This window comes from Alternaria atra (assembly GCF_907166805.1).
Source record: "Alternaria atra isolate CS162 genome assembly, contig: 21, whole genome shotgun sequence".
NCBI classification, from domain to species: Eukaryota; Fungi; Ascomycota; class Dothideomycetes; order Pleosporales; family Pleosporaceae; genus Alternaria; species Alternaria atra.
In genome coordinates this window covers 2,291,228-2,307,876 of record NW_025091319.1, presented here as the reverse complement: position 1 = coordinate 2,307,876, position 16,649 = coordinate 2,291,228, and the positions used below count along the sequence as shown (strand labels likewise).

The following is a 16,649-nucleotide window of genomic DNA, read 5'->3' as shown; positions in this document are numbered from 1 at the left end:
TCACGTCGTGCGAGATCAGGTTCATCCTGGCGCTCTCGACCATAATGCACAGCGCGACTGATCTGGCGCAGTCCACCGAACAGCAACTACGGATTACCATCGCTTTCATGGCCTTGGCCTGGTTCTTCATCTTACTGAGGATATGGACTCGCACCTACGTCATCTCGAACTTTGGCTGGGACGATAGTATTATGATCCTTGCAGGGGTAAGTTCATCGACATTCTCGCCGACAGAAGCCTTCAACTAACACTGGTAGATGACATTCACTGTTTACTGTGCATCGACTCTATATATCGAATCTAATGGCGGAGGCACCCATGTCACCGGCTTGGACCAGTTGCAGTCGTTGACAAAGGTACTTATCCTGCTAGTTGTCCCTTACCATCATGCTCACAATCGTAGTGGGTCGTTGTCAGCGAAGCTACTTACATCATCACCGTCATGATAGTCAAGATATCTCTCGCAATATTCTTCCTCCGCATCATGGTCAAGCGTTGTCACTTCATCCTCGTCTACGTTACTGTTGGCGTCAACATCATCTCATCGGCATCTGCCTTCTTCTACTGCTTCTTCAGATGTGGGCCCAGTCTGGAAAAGTACGCAATGAACCAGCTCATAAATGAATGCGCGTCGCGGGACCTTGACTTGTTCATGGCCTATCAGCAAGGTATGTAGCATTGCAAATCGACTACCTGTACGTCAGCTAACGACATACATCACAGCCGCTTTCAGTACTTTCACAGACGTTGTCTTCTTGTTACTACCCGTCCCCATTCTCTGGTATGCCAATATGGACAAGAGGTCCAAGTTCTCTGTCGGCTTTATTCTATGCTTAGCAGCTCTGTACGTCTCCTTCCAAGCTACCTCTAATCATCCTTACTAACATACCCAGCGGCTGCATCTGTTCCGGGATCCGCTTCCGCTACATAGACGGCCTGACTCAGACCGACGACTTCTTCTGGAACATCGTCAACATCTCCATATGGAGTACCATCGAAGCCGGCGCATGTATCGTCGCCGGCTGTCTCGCAACCCTGCGACCACTCATGAAACTAGCACTTCGTCAAGCAGTCGAATCGAGTGCCGTCTCCCACATATCAAGAAGTCTACGATCAAGCCACCGATCGAACAACGAACATTCAAAAGTACAATCTGTGTCGCGGCGATCGCGACGAGATGTTGCACTTTCCGAGATCGATCAAAGCTACTTTAGCAGTGAGCGCAAGGCTTCCCTGCCAAACCTGGTCACTAAGCCTTCGTATACCGAGTACGTAGTGCGACCGGACAGTGCGGTCACCCCTTTCACATCAGACATTGGACTTAGAGGGCGGACGAGCACCGACCCCATTCTGGGTCGAACCGAGTCTGGTGCTACCGACATGCCTCTGTGGGAGAAGGAAAAGGAGAAGGAGAAGGAGAACCAGTCGCGACAGCCTGTGCGTGTCAGCTGGGGATTTCACCGGAGACATACGAGTGAGGAGAGTGTACCTGCAAGACCTAAGTCAACACCCATACTTCAGGCTCCGTACAAGGAAGCGGATGATGCTGTGTGAAGTCCAGGTTGAAGAGGAATGAACACATATACACGTTGTCGGGTACAACAACTGGCACGTCAGTCACCTCGACGACAATCACCAACAAGCAAGGCTTGAGTGTCTGCGTCAGCACCGTATCCTCGTCGAAACGTGGCTCGCACAGAATACCGTCCTTGTCAAAGAAGGCGACGCCCACTGTCGTCGCTGACCATGCCTACACAGCCTTTGACCGAGTAACACACGTCTATTGGGTTTACAAGGCATGAGGAGGGGGGCGTAAGGGAGCCGCGGAGTTTAAAAGAACCATCAAGGCAGCAGACAAACAGCCTAGACGTCATATACGGTGATCGAAATGCACAACGACGCTATTATACACTGTCATACAGGCATCATTCGATACATCAAGTCCAGCTATCTCTTCCTTCCTTAATACCTATGTAACTACAGTGCTCTATCATCTGCCACCCATGAACGCGGGCTGGTATGCCCTGACACCACCAGCCTTCATCAACTCCCTCAGCGCCATAGTAGCATACTGACTACTCGCCAACTGCAGCTTGAGCACAACTGCAATCTTGTCTTCCTCTTCCTTCACCTCTTCCTTATCCTCTCCGTCTTCCATCTGTGCATCCACACTCTCCTCCTTCTTCCCATCCTCTTTCTCTTGGGTTTTGTGACCAACGTCCCTCTCTCTCCCCAACCTCTGCATGTCAGTCTCGACAAACTGCTCATCCACCTTCTTGTACTCGTGCACCTCAAAAGTGAGTGGCTGCAACGGCCTAGCCAAAAACTTCCTGTACCCGCCACTCAAACTAACCTCCCTCCAACTCCTCCGCATATCGCTTGGATCAAGTCCTCCGCCCTTCTCACTTCCCATAAACTCCTTGTAAAACTGTCCAATCGAATTCCGGGGGTACTCGACATCAAACCCTGGTTGCGGGAGCACAACGTCCCAGATACTGTATTTGCCGGACGCTGCTTCTGACGCGGTAAGAGGGCGGGCGCGCTCAAAATCTGCTTCGGGTGCAAGGGAGGAGTCGGCGCCTGAAGGGTTTATGATGGCTTCGCCGTCTTGGTCGTGTGTTGGTGTTGTTGTCTTAGCAGGGGCATTTTCTTCTTTATCCCGGTGTTCGTTTACGAGGACGAGGTCCCCCTCAATCACTTTGTCTCCGTGTTCGGCCCAGCGTTTTCCCGCAACGGTGTTCCAGACCAGGGATTGGTAGGCATGGACGTACATGAGGCGCAGTGTACGAGGGATCGTCATGAGCGCGCCCTGCCAATCTGTTTTGCGGTCGTAACGACCTGATTTGCTGTTTCGGGAACTGAGGTGTTGGATGATATTTCGCTCTGCCGTGAATTTTCGGGGCAGGAACTCGAGGGCTTCAGCGCCGCTGCCTTTTGTTTTCCAGATATGGAGGGCGTGTGCGCGGTTGCGGTCGTCCTGAGAGACTTGGACGGAGGTGGATTCGTTGTTCGCGGCAGCGAGAGCGGTGTCGCTGTATGCAAGAAGGTCTTCGACCGCGCCTTTGAGGTCGTCTTGTAGCATTTTACGGCCGATGGCATCGGTACTTGCGGCAAAGGAACCGAAGCGTTGGAGACCGTAGTAGTTGATGAAGCCCTTTTCACTGAAATCACTGATTGCCTTGCTGACCACGTCGTTGGCGAGCTTGCGTCGTTGAGCAAAGTCTAGTCCTTCTTCGCTCTGGAAGTGACAGTCTCGGAGCGTAATGGTAAACTCATTACCCATCAAGTCTCCAAGCTTCAGATCATTATGGCGGTACTCAAAGTCTCCTACCGCGGCATTGAACAGGGTCTTGTTGAAGGCCTGCATGCGCTGCGCTGTTTGGCGCCTGACGCAGACTCTTTGAACAGTGCATGCTCGTCTATCTTTTGTGCCTGCAAAGCCGAACCCCTTGGCACCACAGTTAAGCTTACTTCCCAGGAAGCCGATAACCTCCATTGTGTCTTTGTTTTCCTTGTACAGGTTGAAGTGCAGGTATTCACCACCAAGCTCCTCCCAATCCTGACCTCCTCGTCGCCGTCCCTGGTCATTTTGCTCCCTTCCGCCACCCTTGCTCTTCTTCTTCTTGCGCTCCGCTGGCGGAGTTGCCTTGATGCGTATACATTGGTTCTCCTCCATAGCACTCTCGAGCAGGTTGGGGAAAATGCGACGCAAACTCTGATGAGCTTGGGTGCGCTTGTCCTTGTCGGTTATGGGCGATGATATGACGGCTTTGAAGTCTTTCGCTTTCTTCGATTCGCGTTTCCGTACTTGTCCGACAAGTTTGACGATCTCGTCGGTGGTTTTCTCGCCGAATATCGAATGTAGTGTGTTGCGATCCTCTTCTGACAACTGCATGGTGTTAGCATCTGCGCCCGTTATGCGCTTGCAATTCACCTACCTCTTCTTCTGGCTCTTCCTTGGCTGCCGGCGGTTTGTCAATGATCTGCTCTCCTTCGTTCTCAGACTCTTTCGGCGCATTCTCAACTTTTGCCGGTTCCGGTACTGCAAGTGTAGTCTCACCAGCAACGCCCGCATCCTGCATAACAGCATCGGCCTTGTCTTCGGTGGCTACCGTACTCTCCAGCTTGTCTTTACTCGCACCGTTGGCCGCCTCCACGTTTTCTTTCACGACCTTCTTCTTCTCTTCCACCTGCGTGCTCTTCAAATGTAGCACTTGCCCATCGAGTCCGATCTCATTAACCAAGAAATCTGTATACCTCTGCTTCAGGACACCAGTGAAGCCCAGGTTGTCCGGGCAGACATACTCGATTATACCAGCGCGTACTTCGCGCTCCAGGTCCGCGTCGACCGATGCTGGCGCTGAAGGTATTGGAGCTGTCTGAGATGGTGCAGCAGAGGCTGCGGAGAGGGATGAAGCGGTATTATCGTCAAGTCGCGCGCGTTTCGCGGGTCGCATAGAGTCGTCCGACGGTTCAGACATATTTGCGCAAGTGACAATCGTGGCACTGAGGTTGTGTGAGAAAGTCAAGTTTCGCAGAGACTCGAGCTACGAGATTCTGCGCGGGGAAGTTTTTCCCGAGGACGTGCACGCGGGGAGGTGAGTTTTGGCGAGCCTAGAGGCCCCCTTACATCTGTACTATCTGCGCATTCTCACCTCATTAAGTTCTATCACATGCACCTCTAGAAAGGACATCACAGGCAAACAACAAAAGCTTTTGTCAACCATGATATCAAATTCATGTCATTGATTTACTCAAGAAGAAAAAAAGGATCCGGCCCAAACTCCTCATCCTGCCCAGGGGTATATTTATGCTCTCAACTTCGTCGCAGCGTAATGCTAAGTGAGTGTGACATTCCGCCTCTTTATTGGACAAGGACAGAACAGGAAAAACAGATGGGTATACATGTTCGTAAAACAGGCCCCGTAAAGAAGGGGAAAGAAGTGAAGAGGTCTATAGCGAGGAACTTCCATCGAGGAGTCCGCGTTGCGTGTCGGAAAGGACAGTACAGCATCTACGCCTGAGCGAAGATAGCAAGGGTAGCGCAGAAGTTGGAACGGTTGTCCTCATCCTTAGCAAGACCCTGGCCACCCATAGTGATCATGTTGACTGAAGCCTTGGTCGACAGACCGAACCAGTTGATGTTGGTCGAGTTGGCAATCTCGTTCATATCCTGCTGGCAGTTCTGGCCAACAACACAGTCTTGGTCGTAGTTCTGGAAGAAGGAGTAGGTACCCGCGCCGTAGCTCCAGATGCTCTCGCTGCCATCTGTGACACGGACAGCCCAAGCAGCCTTGGCTTGGCTCATATCGGGGTCAAAGAACTTGTCGTTCTTGGTGAAGGGGACGGCAGCAGTGGGGTTAGGCTGGTAGTACGGCGTCTCAGTTTGAATAGCACCGTAGAAGATGTCCTTTGCGCCGGAGAACTGGTACTGCGACATTTGCGAGTGCTCGGATGCAGTACCGTACATCCAGACGGGGCCTTGAGACTCGACGAGCATACCGCGACCGTTGTAGATGTCGATTTGAGAGTGATCGTCCTGGTCGAGCTCGTGGTCGGCGGTCCAGAGCCAGACGTTCTCGAAATAACCATTAGAGTTCTTGGTGATGTGGAGTTGCATGAAGGAGCCGATGCACTCTGGGTTGGGCTCATGGGTGGCATCGGGGTTCTTCTTGCAGTTGGAGGACTGGAGCTTGGTTCCAGCGTAGCCACCAACACGGAAGTGAACGTCCCAAAGACCGGCTGCGCCACTCTCTGCGTTGATGTTCCACTCCATCAAGATACCACCGGGAGCAGGACCTTGAGTGCCGATGATGAGATCGGAGGCCTCGAAAGAACCTTTGTCACCGCTCTTGGCGCCAATTTGGAATCCAGGCTTGGGGTCGTCCATGTTAGAGAAGAACTCGCCGGTGATGAAGAAAGTGCTGTAAACCTCGCCGACCATCTTGACGTTCTTCTCAGCAGGGATGACAACAGTCTTGGTGATGAGGTAGGCACCGTGGTCGACGTGGAGAACCTCGCCCTCCTGGAGACCATCGATAGCAGCCTGGATGGCAGTAGTGTCGTCGGTCTTACCGTCACCCTTTGCACCCTTGGATTTGAGGCTGACGAACTTAGAGACATCGACGTTTTCGTACTGGGGCTTGCTGCGCTCGAACCAACCGTTGTTGCCTTGGAGGCTCTGGGGCTTCGCGGGTGCGCCGTTGACGTCACCCTGAACACGACCTAGGGTTGCTCCGGCAGCGAGTGCGTTACCCTGAGCCCAGGTCTCGATCTTCTTGCCACCCTCGAGGATAGTGTTACCAGCAGCACCAACAATAGCCTTCTCGGAACCGCTGAAATCACAGTTGTCGAGAATGAGGGTACCGCCGGTAGTGGGAATGCTGTTTTCGGTGAAAGACGAGTTAATACCGATGGGGGTGTTGGTGAACTTGCTGTCCAGTAGGAGAACAGAGCCGACAGTTTGGTTAGCGGGGCTGTTGGCCATGTCAAGACCGACCTGGCAGTTGTTGATGAAGATGCTCTTGTACGTGAAGACCCAGTTCCAGTTCTGGAAGATGGCGGTACCGCAGTCATTGAAGGTCATATTGCGGATGGTGAACTGTTGGGAACCCATGAAGGCACCAATGGCACCACCGTTGAAGGTCAAGTCGGTCATGAAGCCACCGGAACCGTTGTCCTGGAAGATACCCTTCTGGTCTTTGCCAGCGTCACCCTTGGCCATCTCGAAAACAATGTTCTGGAGACTGGTAGCTTGGGAGACCTGCCAGTGGATTCCAGCAGCAGCCTTGGTAGCCGAAATGTCGATGACGAAGTTGCGGACCTGACGGTAGAAGTTGTTCTGGTTGGTGTACCAGTTGGCGCCATCACCGCCTGGGATGTAGGGATCGGCATCGATCAAACCCATACCCTCGAAGTCCGCGGTAGCCTTGAGAATAGGCATGTTCAATGGGTCACCGACGAACTGGGTGTAGTAGTATTGGATGATGGGCTTGCTGATCATGTAAGTACCGGCGGGAAAGTAGATGAGCGCTGGTGTTGTGGTAGTCGAGTCGCAGCCCTCGCCGCAACGGTCGCCATCAGCGATGATCTTGTTGATGATGTCGGTGTCGTCGGTGGAACCATCGCCCTTGGCCCCGAGCTCCTTGACATTGCGGAAGACCTTGTAGGATTCGGGGTTGGGGTTGAATGGAGCCTGGCCCTGGCGCTTGATGGTCTCAAGCCAGTAGCCAGAGGCACCAGCTGGAGGTGCTGGTGCCGGTGCGGCCGATGGTACCGGTGCTGCTGATGCTGATGGAGCTGGTGCTTGAGCAACAGGCACCGCAGTAGAGGGAGTGGCGGAAAGGAGGACGCGCAGCGTCAGTAGAAGCGCTCCAGCGCTAAAGGCAACCATAATGACAGTGCGTGCGTTAAAATTCGGAGTTGTTAACCGTGGAAAGATTGACCACAAAGACTGAAAGTATCGTCGTCAGTTGACCTGCAAAAGACGTTGATAGTGTTGTTGATTTGTTGTGTTGGGAAATTGCAGGATTGCGAAGTGGTGGATAGAGTAGTAAGGTTGACTGGCAACGAAAGTGGTAGAAGGTAGGAATGTTGTTGTGAGAAGAGAACTGCTACACAGTAGAAATGAATGACAGAAAACAATAAGAACTGAAGGCACACAATGGAGTGCTAGTAGCTGACAGGTAGCCTGCGTGAAGAGGAAAAAGTGATGGGAGGGGGCCGACGCATTGTATAAGTACAGCAGTTCATTCGGGAAGGAACTTACAATAGTTTCGTGGCGCCAATCAAAGTTCTGGAAACTCCTTGTTTCAGGTTTCGAATAGCCGGAGTGTGATGTTCGCTGTGCTGTGCTCGATTCATGTTCCCCGGCATCGAGTAGACATCTTATATCCTCGTCTTCATCGTGATACCAACGCTCTTTTGCCGCCTCTTCATCATGTCCAGCTGCACTCCCCGATTCACACAACAGCTCATCTTTCTTTCTCGCCTCATTGCGACCACCTGCGACCATGTTCGCAAGCCGCATTCCACGCCTGCAGACAAGTGCCGAGAAGTGGTTGCGTGAATGTGACCCTGTCGCCGTCGCGTACGTCCAAAATTACCTAGGATCTCCACTAGCAAGGCCCACAAGACTGTCCCGTTGTATCCCTTTCTCCGCGTGAAACAAGCGGGAGACGATGGCCAACGAGTGGTTGAGGAAGTTTAGAGGCTGCGAGGCGAGCGTTTGTTCCTGAAGGGAAAACAAGGATCTGACTGGTAGCGCCACAACCGACGGCCGGACGTGAGACGGCTATGAAACGCCAGGGCATCGACAGGCCCTCGCTCGCTCGACGCGTTGATAAAAGCATTCGCCAGCGCCTCAACGCCACGCGCGCACCTTTGTGCAATTCGACCCGACGGGCCGGCAGGAGATCGTGGATACACTGCGATGCGCCGGTCCACATCCAAGAGGGCGCTTGAGAGTCATGGGCTGGCATTGTACTCGACCACGACTTCGCCTCTGTCTGCCTCGGCATGTGCATCTTTGCAGCTATTGTGGAGGCAAGACGTGTCGACGATGCGCGAAGAGAAACATTCCACATTTTTGCTGAGCGTTGTGCGCAACGTTGAACGAGCCTTGCGGAGACAAAAGAAGCTCGTCCCGAACACGACCTCGATCGCTTCTTTAGACATGACGCGCTCCGAAAGTTCCTTATGCAAGTACACAAACCTCAGAAACAACGCTATACTGTGCCAGTCGCCGCCTGAGGTTGCATGTTCAACGGTCACTGTGTTTCGCGCCGGCACCGGGTATAATGCTTTTCATTTCGTTCAGGGTGCTGGTGTGGGGCATGGGGGATGTTCTGATGAAACTCGAAGGTTGGCCTTGCAGATCCCTTGTGCTTAACGCAACCTCTATAAGGCTCTATTATAGCATCTTCGACGAATGATATTGTCTGAATCGTGCTACGTAACTCTTGCCTTGTGCTGCTGCGAAAGTTTGTGCGTGATCTAGATTGTGGCTGATAACATGCGATTCACCTAGACTCCGCGATCGACCATTTCATTCGCCTTTCTTGCCCCCTTCTCAATCACCACAAGTTCTTCGCGTCCTCTTCTTGGGCAGCCGCACGATGAGTTGGCTGACCTCCATTGGCTTCTTCATTTAGCATGCGGCTAATGACTGTGGCAAGTCGCTCGATGCCTTCAGCAAGCATGTCTTCCTCTTCCCACTAGCAGTACGTTAGTAACAGTTCAGAGGTCCATTCTAGGAGTACATACCGCAAAGCAAACTCTAATGTCGTTGCTAAAAGACGTGCCGTCATGTCCGGTGTCGCCGGGTACCTGCATCCGTCAGCTGTGAGTCCATGGCAGTAGAGAAGCATATTTACTTCAAACATCTCGCCCTACACAAGCGCCGTGGTTAGCTGCACCCAGACTCTAGATTTGGGACGTGATCGTGGCTTGTACTCACCTGTGCGACTGCCAGATTCTCATCTTCCTTTGCGCGTTGTGCTACCACTGCACCTTTCAGCGGAGAAGGCAACGTCAGCCAGATGAAATATCCGCCGACGACTTCGCGATCGGTTTGGGGAACGCGAACGCCCAGTGGGATGAGGTGCTGGTTAATCGCTTCCAGCATTCGGCGATACCGATTACCATATGTTGGCTGAAGTCTGTCATACACGTAGCGTTGGAGCTCTCCTGTCTCCAGTGTCTCGGCCACAAAACAGGCTGTCAGCTGGCTGGGTGCTCCCCCCGAACGGCTAGATCCTCTGGAACACGTTAGTTGCCATTGTCGGCTTGAGCGAGACGTTGCCATGGCATCGGCACTTGAGGTCGATCTGGGCGTTGTTGTATCGATCTCGGGTACCTCAAGTGCAGTACGAGTGATGGCACATGGCGATAGTAAGGGTGGACGAAACTGTCGGAAGGCATGCTTACGTTTGCGATACCCCATATGTCATCTTGGGCGTTCCTTCACACCAACCCGTACGTAAACCGGGGCCAAAAATCTTGGAAAACGATCCATTTGAGACTGCGTTACCGAAGCCATCTGCGCCATGTCTTTCGGCGCCTCCGTCGAGATACCTGTCGACGTCGACGATCCGGGGCAAACTAGCTTTCTCGATGGAAAGTGTACTAGGGTTGAGACTTGATGGCCATTGCAGGAAGTCGTATACGTCGTCTGTGATGATAAGGGCATCGTATTCTCGTGCCAGACGTACTAACTCCTCTCTTCTGCTCAGGCTCATCGTCTTGGAACTGGGATTGGAAAATCCTGGCACCGCATAGATTACATGTTTGTAAATCTTATTCGAAGCCCTCGGAGGTTTGAATTGCTAGGCATGTTATTAGTGAGGCCATATAATGATGAACGTGTGGTCAATAGTAATACCTGGAACAAGGTAATGACAGACTCCGATTCCAGGCAGACTATTCAAGGCGATCTTGGCAGCAACTCACCGGTTCATTGTTATTTTCGGATTTTGCTTTCTCTTCGCTCTGCCTAATCTGGTCCCTCAAATACGACATGTCAATACCCTCTTTATCCTCAGGCACGGCCCGGAGCTTTTTGTGGAACCCAGCATCCTCGAATATACGGAATGCAAGCATATACGCCGGAGCTACTATCCAAACATTCCTTGTATATACCGGGTCTGTGAAATCTTGAAGTAGGCAGGCTAGGTTCTGGGAAGCCCCGCCAGAAACGCATATGCGTTCTTTGGATACTGGGTCCGCAGGCTTGTAGAACTTGGTGAGCCATTGCGCAATGTTGTTACGCAGCCTCGGGTCACCCGCATCAGGCCCATAGCACATGGCCGGGTACGCAATGGGCTTCTGCTGGAGTACATTATGGGCAGCTTTATCGAGCAATTGCGTCGGCAATAAAGACAAGTTCGGCCATCTGGTGCTGTTAGCGATTACTCGGGGCTTTGATGCGTCTTATTGGGCCGCGTAATGTCCCAAAAGGGTATACGGGTTTGCATGAATAGCAGGGGCACGTGCCCTCTCAAAAGATTGATCAGCTTCTTGGAGCTAGTCTTTGAGCCGACGACGTCCGGTAGGGCGAACGACTTGAGTACTTGGTCCGCGATAGTTTCTCCGCCGCCCATGTCGAATTCTTTATTGAGTGCTAATGAAGCCGTGTTCAGCATTGAGGTTAACGCGGCGTCGGAACACGGCTACGTGCCGAAAGTGGCTGGTGCGCAAGTATGGGGCGGAGTGGACTCAGGCAAGCAATATCGTGAGCGTTTTGATATTATATCAGATGCGAAGTGCGGAGATGAATTGGCAGTGCTTTGATGGACTTTGAAGTAGGGATGTGGTTCGTCATTTCCACGCCTACGCACGCGTAGGGCGCGGCTCGTTGCACGTGTATATGACAGGCACGAGGCCTCGGGTGCACGCTATCGATTAGAGATGGTACGTCATCCACTCGCTTAAAGAACGAAGCCGCCGCGCCTTCCAATAGATATAACCGAGAGGTGTTGCAAATATACGAAAGAAAAAAATATGTCATATCAGCTGCGGCTTTATACACACACCGTTCGAGGTGTCACACAGATTTGCATAGACGACCATATGCTTGAAGGCTGGGAAGAACTCGAAACAATCATCTTTGACACGACGCGGCGGAGCATGGGTCCGCTTCCGTGGATGAGGTGGGCCTTGCCCGCAGCATGAGGCGCAGGTGCTCGCAGGAGTGAGCCAACACCGGTAAAGGGTCCTTTTGTATGTCCAAGAGGCCGCTGAGTGGCCGGTCGGGCGTACCCAGCTGCAAATACACCCTTCAGGCTGGAGAGAAAAACCAATGACAGCTGGCAATGATTGACCCACGTTGTGGCCACCCAACCCTTTGACGTTACTTGTGCACTAGCATGGTTGCGACACTGACGGATCTGCAACAGCTCAAATATAGATCACCTAGTCCTTTCACTAAGCTTTTCAGTTTCCCTTCGACTATATACTACCTTGACCGGCCCGGGGCCCTGCATGTGTGGTGCTCGTGTTTGCTATCCGCTGTGTTTTCTTGACCCTATGTTGCTGAGCGCATAGTATTTTCTTGCGCTTCACGATACCCCAACTCTTGCTCCTCCTGAGCCGCGTAGACGAGGACCAGAACGCTTCGCCATGCTGGGAGACAAGAAGAAGTCGAGCCGTCGGCTGTCGAGTCTGTTCGGATCATCTGGATCGTCCGAGCCATCAGGGTCTACGGATACGAAGCTGAGCCCAACGCCTACCTCGTCAGAGTCAAGCAGCCGCCTGACCAAAGTGCGCAACCGCCTCTCTTCTGCGACACACCTCACGCCCGAATATCCCCCACCAGCTGCGCCCACATCTCCACGTCAGGTGTCTCTATCCAACCCCACTATCCAACCAGTTGAGCCTGCCGACCTTGAGCCCCTCGAGCCGCCGCCGCCGCTTGACGTCCCTTCGCGCGCATCGTCTCCAGCTAGTAGCCGACCAGGAACACCGAGCTTGGATCCATCCCCTGAGGGCAAGCTGAAGAAACTGCGCAGGAAGAGCGGCCTATTTGGAGCTCCCCCAAATGGCATTGAGGGAATAGGTGGCGCGCATAGCCGGACATCGTCAGGCAATGCTAGCCCGCTTGCGTGGATAGTTGGACACAAGGGCAAAGTGCCATACAACCTGACGTTTTTGTTAAACGGTGAAAAGGTAGCGTGCTGTGATTCCGAAAGTACGGTGCTGAGTGTACTGACGAGCTAAAAGGTACCTGAACTATGGGACGATGCAGGAGACACATTTGTCTACCTCTTTCCCCGCACATCTGACAAGGGCCCCTCCTTCCGTATCGACTCCTCCGTCTACGCAGCATCGCAGCAGCTCACCCGACTTGTACACGGCAGCCTCTACAGCGATGCAAATGTGCCTCCGCTAGACCTGGCGGACAGGACGTCGCGACGTGTGTCCCGCGACGCTTATGGCGAACAGTCACGGACCGGGTCCCCCGACCAAAGTCAGATAGGAAGCTCGGACGAATCCATATCCAAAGGGTCCAGAGCGCTAAGCGACGCCATAGAGGACGAGTACACCGAGAAGCATCTCTACATGCCGATCTCGCTGAGCTCAGACTCTGCCATTACTCCTCAAGAACCACGACTCAACGCAAACGATACCGACACATTGGTCACGTACCGCAACTTCTTCGCTTTCCTCATTGGACAATCGCTGGTCGCTACGGAGCGTCATTCGGACATATTCGACATATTCTTGCGGATAGGCGACATACTATCGCACTATGCTTTCTCCAACGTCGACGGATCCACCTTTGGTGAAGTCGCTGCTTCGAGCTTTGACTGCTATGTGGACGAATTGACCCTTGCAGATGTCCGCCACAGCCGCGAGAAGACCATAGAAGCCATCGTACTGGGAGAAAAGTTGCGCTCCATGTCACTGTACACGGAAGGCTTCGTCCACGCTGCTGGAAAGTACGACAGCATCAAAGAGCTAGACTCGCCCAAATTTGCCATGGTCAGCCCCAAGAGTGCTACGCGGCTAACCCGTGCTGCTATGGATCTGGACAACCGCGAAGCCACCGTCAATGGAAAGCTCAAAGACTTTGAGTTTCCAAATATCTTCGCCGGTATCATGAACAGCGCCATGGCAAGCGAAGGCAAGGTCATTAGCTTCAAGAAATGGAGGGCTGCCTTCATGACGACCAAGTCATTCGTTATGGACTACTACAGGCACAAGTACGGTTCATGGCTACCGAAAGCCAAGTCGAAGAAGAACAACCTGACCACGAGCGGTCTCAACCGACTGGTGTTGCTGGAGATTTACCGCGACATGTCCAACTTATATGACCTCCTCGTAGACAGGAAGAACTTGACCAACCGCACCGCGGATGGCTTTATCGCAGAAGACGAGGGAACGGATATCGAATCCATCGTTGCGCGTGCGCTTCGAAAAGTCTTGAGCGAATACGATCGTAGCACTCCACCAGTCGCGCCACCGATTCCTTTTGATCTACCGCTATACCCCATCTCGCAGAACGCAAAGACGGGCGACAAGAAGAAGGACGCGAAAGCGCGTGGGAAGAAGCTGCATAAAGATGATGTCGCGAAACTGCTAAAGCAATCGCATAACGCAGACGCCGAGCAGCAGACACCATTTTTGGAGGCTTTCCGCCAGTTTGAGTTTAAGCAAGCCACAGGCTCTAACATGGACGACATGTGGGACATGCGGTCGGGACAGTGGCTATTTTTGTACGCCGTCATCCAGTCACTACCCATGTTGGTCGTAGACGCACCCGGCGTGCGGTTTACCGAGGGCGTAGAGTACTTTTTGTGCGAGGTTCCTCGAAGCGGTGTACCGTGGGCTCGGGAGGACACAACACGATCTCGAACATGGTTCGGTGTAGCAGGAGGAGCACAGGTCGTCAGCTTACCAACAGATGTTGTCGAACACGGAGTTGAGGGCACCTTCCGAAGATCTCACTGCTGGAAGAAGGCACAAGAATGGGCAGCGGACGATACACTTCTCAACGCCGCAATGCAGGAACTTAACGCGGAAGCTTCGCCGTTACCGCCGCCACCTGGTTTCCTTGACCCTTCAGCGGCTGCTCGTGGTCGCTCTCAGAGCCCGGACCGTCGGCGTGAGAGTGTCATGAACCTAGGATTGGAAGCGTTACCTCTGCCTCCTGGTGTAGCTCCGCCAATGCCCATGGGCTCGCCCTCGCTGAGACCGGCATCAAATCATGACCCTAACAAGACATTCGACGACATACTTGGAACGACGCCTGACAGTGGCAAGTCTAAGAAGAAGAAGAAATGAGCGATAGATAATGGATAACGAGATGCGGGTTGAATTGGGTTGTTGCATAAAAGCGCTTGTTTTCATAATGGTTACACCGCGTTAACGTTTGGCATATATTTGGAGGGGCAGCAGCGATGGGGCTTCTGTAATCTCTAGAGCGTTATTTGCATGCACGCGCACGGAGGTCTCTTTTTTCAATTTTTTTTAATAATATAAGAGGATCAATCTCGTAGAAAGGCTAGGTTTAAAGGCCTGACAGTAGTTAGAAATGGCAAGATGAATTGTACTATCGCGCTTGTCGCTAGTTCCCGCTTCGATGTGTGCATTATCGCCGATATCGTTGCGTCTTGCAACATTTACCCACACGAGAAACAGAACCTCATCCTCGCAAACTGGCGGGCCTGTTGAAGCTTCACTTGCTTCACTCGCTTCACTCGCGGCTTTCGCATTTTCATATTTGTCAATATGACGTCTTCATTACCTGGGAACCGCGACTTGCCCGTCTCGCAGTTTGATCTAGGGACGTACTGGGGTCGTGTGCAGCATTCGGCGAATATATCAGATCCGAGGTGAGATACTGCGCGTGGAATGTGATGTTTACTCGCGGATACTGGGTGTGGTGAGTACCACGACTCTGGGCTTTCGAATACTTTCCCGTTCCTCCAGAATTGTTTGGTCATAACTAACCAACGCGCGACAGAACCCTCCTCACCTCGTCGGCCGGCCTTGAAAATGCAAAGAAACTCGTTACCGCATACAAGACGGGCAAGATCCCAGAGATGACACCGGAGCTATGGAACGCGAAGAAGATCATCGACTCTACCATACACCCAGGTACTACAACCGGTGCAGTGAGGGCACGATGAGGGCAAGGACGCTGACAAGAGTGCAAGACACGGGCAAGCCAGTCTTCCTGCCTTTCCGCATGTCGAGCTTTGTCCTGACCAACTTGGTTGTCACGGCTGGAATGCTTACACCAGGTCTCGGGGTACGTACGAGAGGCTCTATACTGAGATAGGGCGACAATACTGACTGTGTACAGACGGTGGGAACACTAGGATGGCAAGTCACAAACCAGTCTGTCAACGTCGGAATCAACTTCTCCAACGCGAATAAGTCGATCCCGCTTTCTACCTCGACCATTGTGCAGTCATACCTCCTCGCTGTCAGCGCATCCTGCGGTGTCGCGCTCGGTCTCAATGCGCTGGTACCCCGCCTCAAGAGCCTCTCGCCTAATGCAAAAGTTATCGCGGGTCGATTAGTGCCTTTCGCGGCTGTCGCAACAGCTGGTGCACTCAATGTGTTCCTAATGCGCGGCGAGGAAATCAGACAGGGCATTGACGTATACCCCGCGCTATCAGAAGCCGAGCGACAAAGAGTAGATACAGGCGATCTGGAGGTCAAGCCATTGGGCAAGAGCAAGAAAGCGGCTACACTCGCAGTGGGTGAGACCGCGCTGAGTCGTGTGCTTAACGCAACGCCTATCATGGTGTTGCCTCCTCTTCTTCTTGTCAAGTTACAAAAGACAGAGTGGCTTAAGCAGAGACCCAGGATGGTGACTCCCGTTAATCTGGGTGAGTTATTGTGGACGGTCCTGTAGGACGATGGTAGGGTTAGCTAACGCGCAAGCAGGACTCATTTTCACGACGTCTATCTTTGCGCTGCCGCTTGCGCTCGCTGCATTCCCGCAACGTCAGGCTGTTAGTGCGAAGACTCTGGAGCCCGAGTTTCATGAGCGCGGCGGCAAGGACGGCTTGGTCGAGTTTAACCGTGGGATATGATGGACCGGTATTAGAGGTAACAACCCATTGCTAGGCTGTGTGGACAGCAGCAACTAGAACACGGCGTGAGTTCCTTCAGACACATGCATCATGCTGCAGAGCATC

At 52.8% G+C, this 16,649-nt stretch overlaps 6 protein-coding genes across 6 annotated transcripts; 3 read left to right on the top strand and 3 right to left on the bottom strand.

Annotated features, from left to right (window-relative positions):
• Positions 1–44: 44 nt before the first annotated feature.
• Positions 45–1,554, top strand: ALTATR162_LOCUS1182 (uncharacterized protein; the record flags this gene model as incomplete). The annotated part of the gene is made up of 5 exons (XM_043308777.1): positions 45–206; positions 258–356; positions 404–668; positions 724–844; positions 894–1,554. 5 exons carry the CDS (start codon positions 45–47, stop codon positions 1,552–1,554), a joined length of 1,308 nt encoding a protein of 435 aa, XP_043164712.1.
• Positions 1,555–1,990: 436 nt separating this feature from the next.
• Positions 1,991–4,481, bottom strand: ALTATR162_LOCUS1181 (uncharacterized protein; the record flags this gene model as incomplete). The annotated part of the gene is made up of 2 exons (XM_043308776.1): positions 1,991–3,889; positions 3,939–4,481. 2 exons carry the CDS (start codon positions 4,479–4,481, stop codon positions 1,991–1,993), a joined length of 2,442 nt encoding a protein of 813 aa, XP_043164711.1.
• A 533-nt stretch (positions 4,482–5,014) lies between these two features.
• ALTATR162_LOCUS1180 (uncharacterized protein) lies at positions 5,015–7,393 on the bottom strand (the record flags this gene model as incomplete). Its single annotated transcript, XM_043308775.1, has 1 exon — positions 5,015–7,393. The coding sequence occupies one exon, from the start codon at positions 7,391–7,393 to the stop codon at positions 5,015–5,017; it is 2,379 nt and encodes a 792-aa protein (XP_043164710.1).
• Positions 7,394–9,074: 1,681 nt separating this feature from the next.
• On the bottom strand, positions 9,075–10,803 carry ALTATR162_LOCUS1179 (uncharacterized protein; the record flags this gene model as incomplete). Its single annotated transcript, XM_043308774.1, has 5 exons — positions 9,075–9,215; positions 9,265–9,327; positions 9,458–9,758; positions 9,928–10,325; positions 10,450–10,803. The coding sequence occupies 5 exons, from the start codon at positions 10,801–10,803 to the stop codon at positions 9,075–9,077; spliced, it is 1,257 nt and encodes a 418-aa protein (XP_043164709.1).
• A 1,314-nt stretch (positions 10,804–12,117) lies between these two features.
• On the top strand, positions 12,118–14,781 carry ALTATR162_LOCUS1178 (uncharacterized protein; the record flags this gene model as incomplete). The annotated part of the gene is made up of 2 exons (XM_043308773.1): positions 12,118–12,663; positions 12,718–14,781. 2 exons carry the CDS (start codon positions 12,118–12,120, stop codon positions 14,779–14,781), a joined length of 2,610 nt encoding a protein of 869 aa, XP_043164708.1.
• Positions 14,782–15,228: 447 nt separating this feature from the next.
• Positions 15,229–16,544, top strand: ALTATR162_LOCUS1177 (uncharacterized protein; the record flags this gene model as incomplete). Its single annotated transcript, XM_043308772.1, has 5 exons — positions 15,229–15,287; positions 15,464–15,597; positions 15,657–15,751; positions 15,806–16,337; positions 16,396–16,544. The coding sequence occupies 5 exons, from the start codon at positions 15,229–15,231 to the stop codon at positions 16,542–16,544; spliced, it is 969 nt and encodes a 322-aa protein (XP_043164707.1).
• Between the last annotated feature and the right edge of the window lie 105 nt (positions 16,545–16,649).